We start from the raw sequence: 10,231 nt of genomic DNA, 5'->3' as shown, positions 1-10,231 counted from the left end.
AGACGACTCTCTCCTGGAACCGCTCCGGACAGAGGTGGCTGAATTCTTTGAATGTAAGCAAGAATCGGTGAGTTCACATACCACGGTCTGGGAAGCTTTCAAAGTGTGGCTGAGGGGACACTTGATTTCCAAAGTCCACGGTAACTGCGGGAGATACGCACCCAACTATCCCGGGCCGAAGATCACATCAAAGAGGCGGAAAAAGCATACACAGAATCACCAGCGCCAAGAACTCTGACCCCGCTGCATGATGCCCTGGCCAAATTTGCGAGACTGGCAAAACGGGAGGTCTGGTATATGGCACAACCTACCAGAGCTAGAAAATATGGGGAAGGGAATAAATCCAGCAGGATGCTAGCCAATTTAATCAAGTCTGAACATGGCCTTCGACAAATCACCAGCATAATGGATAAGCTGGGCGTGATGCACGTAGACCACCTGAGGTGTTCCAGAGCTTCTACACCAAGCTCTACACAAACACAGATCAGGTGTCAATGGAAGAGTTACAAAACTATCTTGACTCCTTCCCACTCCCCGCACTGACCCCAGATGAAAGATTTGCCATTGACTTGCCTCTGAGCCTGGAAGATGTAATACAAGCAATCAAGGACCTCAGGGCGGGTAAAGCGCCAGGGTTAGGCGGCCTACCCGCAGATCTCTGCAAGACCTCCATTGAGGAACTTGCTCCACGGCTGCTGGAAGTGCGGAAGGAATTCCTGGAGAGAAGAGCTCTTCCGTCATCGATGAGAGAAGACATTATTATGGTCCTATTGAAACCGCACAAACCTTCTGAAGATCCCTCCTCATATAGACCATTATCTCTTATTAACGTTGACACCAAAATCTTCGCTAAAGCCATAGCCAACAGGCTGAACCTGTATATGTCCAAACTAGTACACCCGGACCAATCCCGCTTTATACCAGGCCGATCCACTGCCCTTAATCTGTGAAGATTTTTTGCCATTGCCTCCTAGCTGGATCCACGGGCGAAGACAGTGGAAGTTACTCTAGACGCTGAGAAAGCGTTCGACTCTATATCATGGAAATTCATGTATGCCATACTGCAAAAAATTGGCTTGGGATTTCTCAGATTCATAAGGTTGCTGTACTGTAATCCCACCGCCAGAGTAAGGACCAATAAGACGCTGTCACGCAGTTTCGATCTACAAACGGGCACTAGACAAGGCTGCCTCCTCTCCCCTCTAATTTTTGCACTAACAATAGAAGGAATGGCAGCATGCCTACGTTTCAGACATGCCTGGAGAGGGATTCGTATCATGGGGACCCCCCAGTTCATTTCTCTCTATGCGGATGACACAATGTTATATCTCAGAGATCCTGACACTAACTTGCCACCCGTAATGCGAGACATTATAGATTTCACAAAATACTCTGGGTACAAGATAAACCAGGCTAAATACCTCTGTCCAGCTCTACAATCAAATCTGCAGCCATGAATGGCTTCCGTTGGTCCCCTACCACTGCTCGATATCTGGGCATCATAATGGCTGGAGACAACGCACCTTGTACACCAACAGCTATGCTCCTTTCTTGATACAGCTGGAATGCAAGCTAAACTCATGGGTTAAATTGGCGCTATCCTTATACAGACGTATATCCTTGCTAAAAATGGTGGTGGTACCAAAACTATTATATCTATTTAGCGGCATCCCGATTTGGCCAGGTGATACATATTTTGATACACTACAGAAACTGGAGTCCAGTTTTGTCTGGGGAGGAGGCATGACCAGACTAAGTTGGCCAAAGCTATGTGAAAATTATGACACTGGTGGCCTAGCAGCTTCTGACTTTCTCCTATATTATTACTCCGCACAGGCGTACTTTGATAAGTACTGGAACAATACTGCAGAACAATTTGCACATATACGTGCGGAGGAGTTCGCAGCATCTCCCCTGAATCTAAAGAGTATGATATTTGCCAGGGTCGCAGAAGAGAGGGTACTGGCAGATCCATTATCCTCGACAGTGCGGGCATGGACACAGATCCTCAAGAGAGTGGGTTGTGACACTCTGTACTGGCCCCACCTACCGCTATGGCACTACCCCGCACTTGAACCCACTATGGATCGAACCATACAAACGAGATGGGACCCAGAAAAGGAGGCCAGAATCGAAGACCTCTTTCCTGAGGAGTGCTTTCTCACTGCTGCAGAGATCCAGAATAGAGTGGGCCCGGTATATTCACAACCCTACAATGCCTGCATAAAGAAATGGCCTTCCTTCCCGATTGCACCGCTCGTACATAAATTCATATCTGACATCCTGACACAATGTACAGAATAATACAGCGCAACACCCCATCCAAAAATTAGATAAAAGCAAGTGGGAGAGAGATCTGAACACAGTGATCGACGAGCAGCAAGGGGTAAACTGCTGCAGATACTCCAAATCTATCTCTCAATGTGCTAACGTCAGACTCATTCAGTTCAAAATTTTAAACCACCTGCACGTTACTCCAAGCAAGATCTTCAAGTTTGACCCCTCTAAACAAGTTACATGCCCCAAGTGTGGCACAGTTGCTGCGAATGCGATCCACATGTATTGGGAGTGTCCGCTAACAGTTTTGGGAAGAAATAGAAGAAACTATGAGCGACATATTGAACACACATATCCCGGCCACGCCGTTGAAATACTTACTGGGGGATATCGGGAAAGCCTCTATAAGGACCCGCAGACTATTCACAGTGGGGGGTGCAGTGGCCAAACGGAACATTCTTAGGCGATGGAAATCCAAAACACCTCCCACAAACGGAAACTGGCTCAGAGACCTCATAAACGTACAGGAATGCGAAGAATCTTATATCCGAGGTATCCAAACCACCTCCAGACCAAAGGACATTTGGGGTCCCCTTAGAGAGTACCTGCAGAACACGGAAGACTCACCTGAAGAGAGAAGCGGCTATACCAATGTTTGAATAACCGTCTACTTTTTGTCTCTCTCTCCTTTCTTGTCTCCTGTATCTTATCATTAACATACTACATGCAAATTCATGCCTGCTTTGTACATCCTTGTCATGACTCCCCAATGATAATGTGATGTTCCCTTTGTTGTGATATGCCAGTATTAAATGAAGTTTTAAAAAAAAAAACATACAAAGCAGCCAGAACCAGACACCCAGTAAAACACAAACTACCTGAGAGAGACAAGCTCTGTTCAAATTGCGTACATAAATCATTTGGGACAAGCGCGTTGATGTCAAATTTCCACTCAAAAAAACAATTAGATGTTTTAGGCTGTAAACGACCGAAACAAAACTAGATGTAAAAGAAAATAAAGAAAAGAAACAAACACAATCCAAAAGCAGAACATGGTGGAGGATCGGCTACAAGGAAGCCCACGGCTGCCCAAAACTTAAAACAGATGAGGTAGAAGGTGACGTTAATTTGAGTGGACAGGCTCAGTAAACCTCTCAGCACAGCACCATATGCACTCCCAATCTCAATGCACTCCAACAGATGTAAACCTCGTTACCACATTCACAAAACCACAGTAATGAAGTCAAAAGAAACAGAAAGAAGAGCTGACTTTGAACCAAGATAAGAATGCTCAGCCCCTAAAGACAAGTAAGATCTTGTGTGAGATAGAAAAAGGTTAGCCAAGTTAAACCAACAAACGTGCATCCAGACCTATCCCGACTCAAAAAAGATACTGATTTAGACAAGCAAATACAAGAACTCTTGAAACCCCACAACCTATTCATAGAAATAGGACAAGAGTCAATCAATTACAGGAGAAAACCTATAACGCATACAAACAAACAAAATGTAATCTACAAGAGTCCCAAAGCCAGAGAAACTATCATTAACTGCCAGACCACAAACACTTCAGTTAAAACTTACCTCATAGAACACAACATCGAGACAGAAACCCCTAAATTCCAATTCCGACCCACCACAGTTGATATTATGAAGAAAACGCTATCCACCATGAGGTGTACCTCGTGCTCAGAAAATGTTCTTCCCCCTAAACTTATTCTTGAAAACCCTGATACCTTTGGTCCCTTTCTTACAAGAATGGTAAATGCCTCATTCAGAGATCATATTGTACCCAACATCATCAAAACAGTCACGGTCACTCCTTTACCAAAAAAACCAGACCTTAACCAACAGGACCCTGCCAACCTCAGGCCCATCACAAATTGTAATTTTCTGTTGACAATTATGGATAAAATAGCTACTGATCAACTTCAAAGCTTTATAGACGAAAACAACTTACTTCACCCACAACAATCTGGGTTTAGATCCAGCCACAGCACTGAGTCGGCGTTGTTAGACCTCCAAACTGAAATGCTCTCCATTCTGGACAGATGCAAATCAGGGCTACTGATACTGCTGGACCTCTCGGCGGCGTTTGATTTGCTAGATCATGTCAAACTCCGTGAGGCCCTCAAAAAATCTGGCAATTGCTCAGAAGGAGCCATCGAATGGATTGCCTCATTTCTGCAAAACAGACAATCCAAGATTGTCTGGGGAGACAAAGCATCTAACACCAAATTAGTCGACTGTGGGGTCCCTCAGGGAGCCAATTTCTCCCCCTTACTTTTTAACCTCTATATGCGATGCCTTTGCACCATGCTATCCCAGATGGGTATATTTTTTTACCAATTTTGCTGACGATACCCAACTGGTATTTGAACTCAGTGGGAACTACCAAATAGACAATGATAAACTTTCTCTCCTATACAACACCATCGAACACTGGATGAAAGAAAACTGGATGTGTCTAAATGGCTCTAAGACTGAGCTCATGATCTTCGGATCTACACAGGCCAGAAAAAAATTGAGCCCTGCCTTTAACTCATTTACCATCAAAAACATCCAGATTCCAATATCAGCAAAAGTAAAGACCCTAGGTGTGTATCTTCAAGCCTCTCTAGGCGCTGAAGCACATACAAGCTACCTTAAAAAAAACTGTCAGTACCATCAGATCCTCCTTAAAAAGATCAGGCCATTGCTAGACCAAAAGAACAGCATCATCATCGCTAGGGCCACTATATTGTCTAGATTGGACTACGGAAACTCCCTACTCTTGGGAGCCAATAGTAAGTGCTTGAAAAGATGTCAAACCATCCAAAACAACGCCATCAGAACGATAGCTGGAAAATCATGGAGAGAACACATCTCCGGAGAAAGGAAAACCCTCCATTGGTTGGCTATGGAGGAGAGAATCTCCTTCAAGTCTCTTACCACGGTACATCGCTGCCTATATGGCGCAGCCCCGGCCTACCTCAAGAAACATTTTAAATGGTACGAGCCACCCAGGAGCCTCAGATCATCAAATACAGGCAAACTACAAACCATTATAACTAAAAAACAACATGGCCTTGGCAAGGCCTTCCCGACATTAGCCATCGGAAAATGGAATGACCTACCCACCTCATTAAAACTTGAGCCTAACTACCTCACCTTCAGGAAAAAACTGAAAACCTTACTTTTTAAGTAAATCCTGGTAAAATACTGAATCAATTTGAGTTAACTTAGGCCTTCTCTCGCCTAGTCCTGTCTCTTTTTCTGTTGTCCAGTCTATATGTAAGCGTTCTGATGCCCGCGGGCTTTAACGCTATATAAACAAATAAATAAAATAAATAAAAATAAATAAATAGTTCCACAACTACAGCAACACAATCAGCCCACCCAAAATATCCAAGAACTAACGCGTTGCTCCAAGAACTCTATCATTATCCATCCCTTTGTCTCAGCCCCTCCACTTAGGAGGAGAATATCCAAAGTTGTGCCTAACAATATGCTTACATCATTCTACTATCGTGAATAATGCATAATGCTGTGGTTCTGCCAGAATAGACTGTGGTATTATGGAAGAACACTAGACATTATGGACGCTGCCTGGGAGTCAACAAGATGAAAGACAAAACAAAAGAGATGTGAAAGCGAGACAGAAAAGAGTGAAACATCTTAAATAATTCTTATTTCATCCCCCCCCCCCACCCTTGTTTTCTCCCCTCCCACCTACTTTTTTCTTTGTGGCACAATTAAACGTTATGCACATCCAGGTCATGCCCCTACTAAAACCAATTCTCGCCTAACACAAGACAGAGCTTTGAAGGGAATAATGTAAGTGACCTATGCAACCACCAAAGGGACTTAAATAGAAAGACTGCATTTCTACATGCCAAGAGCTGCACAGTGGCAGAGGAGTCGGAAGGAGCATGGCATGCGGCCTGGCTGTGCCTGGAGGTCTGCTCCCTGTCTAGATGGCCATAGTCCCTGGACAGTCTTCCTCCATGGCCTGTGCACGGGCTGATTCAGATGCCGATACAGCTGCAGGTGCAGCAGCAGCAGCCTGTACCCGGGTCAGACGAGGTTCCTCCATGGCCTGTGCACAGGCTGCTTCAGATGCAGAGACAGCCGCAGGTGCAGCAGCAGCAGCCTGTTCCCGGGTCAGAAAAGGTTCCTCCATGGCCTGTGCACAGGCTGCTTCAGATGCAGATACAGCCGCAGGTGCAGCAGCAGCAGCCTGTTCCCAGGTAAGACAAGGTTCCTCCATGGCCTGTGCACGGGCTGCTTCAGATACAGCTACAGCCGCAGGTGCATCAGCAGCAGCAGCCTGTTCCCAGGTAAGACAAGGTTCCTCCATGGCCTGTGCACGGGCTGCTTCAGATGCAGATACAGCTGCAGGTGCATCAGCAGCAGCCTGTTCCCAGGTAAGACAAGGTTCCTCCATGGGCTGTGCACAGGCTGCTTCAGATACTGCTACAACTGCAGGCGCATCAGCAGCAGCAGCCTGTTCCCAGGTAAGACAAGGTTCCTCCATGGCCTGTGCACCGGCTGCTTCAGATACAGCTACAGCTGCAGGTGCATCAGCAGCAGCAGCCTGTTCCCAGGTAAGACAAGGTTCCTCCATGGCCTGTGCACAGGTTGCTTCAGATGCAGATACAGCCGCAGGTGCAGCAGCCTGTTCCCAGGTAAGACAAGGTTCCTCCATGGCCTGTGCACGGGCTGATTCAGATACAGCTACAGCTGCAGGTGCATCAGCAGCAGCAGCCTGTTCCCAGGTAAAACAAGGTTCCTCCATGGCCGGTGCACAGGCTGCTTCAGATGCAGATACAGCTGGAGGTGCACCAGCAGCAGCCTGTTCCCAGGTAAGACAAGGTTCCTCCATGGCCTGTGCACGGGCTGCTTCAGATGCAGATACAGCTGCAGGTGGACCAGCTGGAGCCTGTTCCCAGGTAAGACAAGGTTCCTCCATGGCCTGATCACAGTCTGCTTCAGATGCTGATACAGCTGCAGGTGCATCAGCGTCAGCCTGTACCCAGGTCAGACAAGTTTCCTCCATGGCCTGTGAACGGGCTGCTTCAGATACAGCTACAGCTGCAGGTGCATCAGCAGCAGCAGCCTGTTCCCAGGTAAGACAAGGATCCTCCATGGCCTGTGCACAGGCTGCTTCAGATACAGCTACAGCTGCAGGTGCATCAGCAGCAGCAGCCTGTTCCCAGGTAAGACAAGGTTTCTCCATGGCCTGTGCACGGGCTGCTTCAGATGCAGATACAGCCGCAGGTGCACTAGCAGCAGCCTGTACCCAGGTCAGACAAGCTTCCTCCATGGCCTGTGCACGGGCTGCTTCAGATGCAGCTACAGCTGCAGGTGCATCAGCAGCAGCAGCCTGTTCCCAGGTCAGACGAGGTTCCTCCATGGCCTGTGCACGGGCTGCTTCAGATACAGCTACAGCTGCAGGTGCATCAGCAGCAGCAGCCTGTTACCAGGTAAAACAAGGTTCCTCCATGGCGTGTGCACGGGCTGCTTCAGATGCAGATACAGCTGGAGGTGCACCAGCAGCAGCCTGTTCCCAGGTAAGAGAAGGTTCCTTCATGGCCTGTGCACGGGCTGCTTCAGATGCAGATACAGCCGCAGGTGCAGCAGCAGCAGCCTGTTCCCAGGTCAGAAGCGAGGTTTCTCCATGGCCTGTGCACGGGCTGCTTCAGATGCAGATTTATCTGGAGGTGCACCAGCAGCAGCCTGTTCCCAGGTAAGACAAGGTTCCTCCATGGCCTGTGCATGGGCTGCTTCAGATGCAGATACAGCTGCAGGTGCATCAGCAGGAGCCTGTTCCCAGGTCAGACAAGGTTCCTCCATGGCCTGTGCACGGGCTGATTCAGATACAGCTACAGCTGCAGGTGCATCAGCAGCAGCAGCCTGTTCCCAGGTAAAACAAGGTTCCTCCATGGCCGGTGCACAGGCTGCTTCAGATGCAGATACAGCTGGAGGTGCACCAGCAGCAGCCTGTTCCCAGGTAAGACAAGGTTCCTCCATGGCCTGTGCACGGGCTGCTTCAGATGCAGATACAGCTGCAGGTGGACCAGCAGGAGCCTGTTCCCAGGTAAGACAAGGTTCCTCCATGGCCTGATCACAGTCTGCTTCAGATGCTGATACAGCTGCAGGTGCATCAGCGTCAGCCTGTACCCAGGTCAGACAAGTTTCCTCCATGGCCTGTGAACGGGCTGCTTCAGATACAGCTACAGCTGCAGGTGCATCAGCAGCAGCAGCCTGTTCCCAGGTAAGACAAGGATCCTCCATGGCCTGTGCACAGGCTGCTTCAGATACAGCTACAGCTGCAGGTGCATCAGCAGCAGCAGCCTGTTCCCAGGTAAGACAAGGTTTCTCCATGGCCTGTGCACGGGCTGCTTCAGATGCAGATACAGCCGCAGGTGCACTAGCAGCAGCCTGTACCCAGGTCAGACAAGCTTCCTCCATGGCCTGTGCACGGGCTGCTTCAGATGCAGCTACAGCTGCAGGTGCATCAGCAGCAGCAGCCTGTTCCCAGGTCAGACGAGGTTCCTCCATGGCCTGTGCACGGGCTGCTTCAGATACAGCTACAGCTGCAGGTGCATCAGCAGCAGCAGCCTGTTACCAGGTAAAACAAGGTTCCTCCATGGCGTGTGCACGGGCTGCTTCAGATGCAGATACAGCTGGAGGTGCACCAGCAGCAGCCTGTTCCCAGGTAAGAGAAGGTTCCTTCATGGCCTGTGCACGGGCTGCTTCAGATGCAGATACAGCCGCAGGTGCAGCAGCAGCAGCCTGTTCCCAGGTCAGAAGCGAGGTTTCTCCATGGCCTGTGCACGGGCTGCTTCAGATGCAGATTTATCTGGAGGTGCACCAGCAGCAGCCTGTTCCCAGGTAAGACAAGGTTCCTCCATGGCCTGTGCATGGGCTGCTTCAGATGCAGATACAGCTGCAGGTGCATCAGCAGGAGCCTGTTCCCAGGTCAGACAAGGTTCCTCCATGGCCTGTGCACGGGCTGCTTCAGATGCAGATTTATCTGGAGGTGCAGCAGCAGCAGCCTGTTCCCAGGTAAGACAAGGTTCCTCCATGGCCTGTACACGGGCTGCTTCAGATGCAGATACAGCCACAGGTGCACTAGCAGCAGCCTTTTCCCAGGTAAGACAAGGTTCCTCCATGGCCTGTGCACGGGCTGCTTCAGATGCAGATACAGCTGCAGGTGCATCAGCAGGAGCCTGTTCCCAGGTAAGACAAGGTTCCTCCATGGCCTGATGCTTCAGATGCAGATACAGCTGCAGGTGCATCAGCATCAGCCTGTACCCTGGTCAGACAAGCTTCCTCCCTGGCCTCTGCACAGGCTGCTTCAGATACAGCTACAGCTACAGCTGCAGCTGCATCAGCATGTGTCTACTCCTGGGTCTGGTGGGCATCCTACCTTGTCTCTTGCATCACTGCCTGCACCTCCTCCAGCATTGCCTCCATCGACCTGCTAGCTGCCTCCAACTCACACTGCACCATCCCCAGGGACTCAGCCAGCAGCAGTGACCCCATTGTGGAAAAGCCATCAACCAGTTCTCTCCCATGCCCCTCTATCTGTGCTTGGGCAGACTCTTTGGCTGATACTCTCTCAACTAGTTTAGACAGAAAGGTGAAAGCCACCGAAATTGTGGGAGGGGGATAGCTGATGCCTATTCCTGGCCAGGCACTGATGGCACGCCCCATGGGGGGGAGGGTGCAGTGAACCCTGTATGTAGCAGAGATGGTGTTGGCTCCATGGGAGTGGTGGTGTTCTCCACAACCATCGGTATGTCCCCAGCCCTCTTCTGCCTTGTTTCTGGTTGGGCCAAGCTGACATTGCCCTGTGTAGATGGTCCTCTCCGCTGGGTGTCCAAGTCACCATCACTGTGCAGCTCCTTCCTCTTGCAGAATGTGGGCTGGGGCTCCATGTGGCTTCCATTCAGATTTAAGGGGTTCA

At 49.4% G+C, this 10,231-nt stretch overlaps 1 protein-coding gene across 1 annotated transcript; it reads right to left on the bottom strand.

The window, feature by feature from the left end:
- Positions 1-7,917: 7,917 nt before the first annotated feature.
- Positions 7,918-8,820, bottom strand: LOC138480509 (uncharacterized abhydrolase domain-containing protein DDB_G0269086-like). Its single transcript, XM_069612275.1, has one exon. It carries the CDS (start codon positions 8,818-8,820, stop codon positions 7,918-7,920), a length of 903 nt encoding a protein of 300 aa, XP_069468376.1.
- Between the last annotated feature and the right edge of the window lie 1,411 nt (positions 8,821-10,231).

Source organism: Ambystoma mexicanum, chromosome 5p, assembly GCF_040938575.1.
Source record: "Ambystoma mexicanum isolate Mex_15411 chromosome 5p, UKY_AmexF1_1, whole genome shotgun sequence".
In the NCBI taxonomy this organism is placed as follows: Eukaryota; Metazoa; Chordata; class Amphibia; order Caudata; family Ambystomatidae; genus Ambystoma; species Ambystoma mexicanum.
The sequence above is the reverse complement of the archived record's forward strand: the minus strand, read 5'-3'. Positions and strand labels throughout refer to the sequence as shown.

Coding starts and splice junctions, on each gene's coding strand:
- LOC138480509 (XM_069612275.1), bottom strand. CDS start 8,820: ATGGAGGAACCTCGTCTGACCTGGGAACAGGCTGCTGCTGCTGATGCA.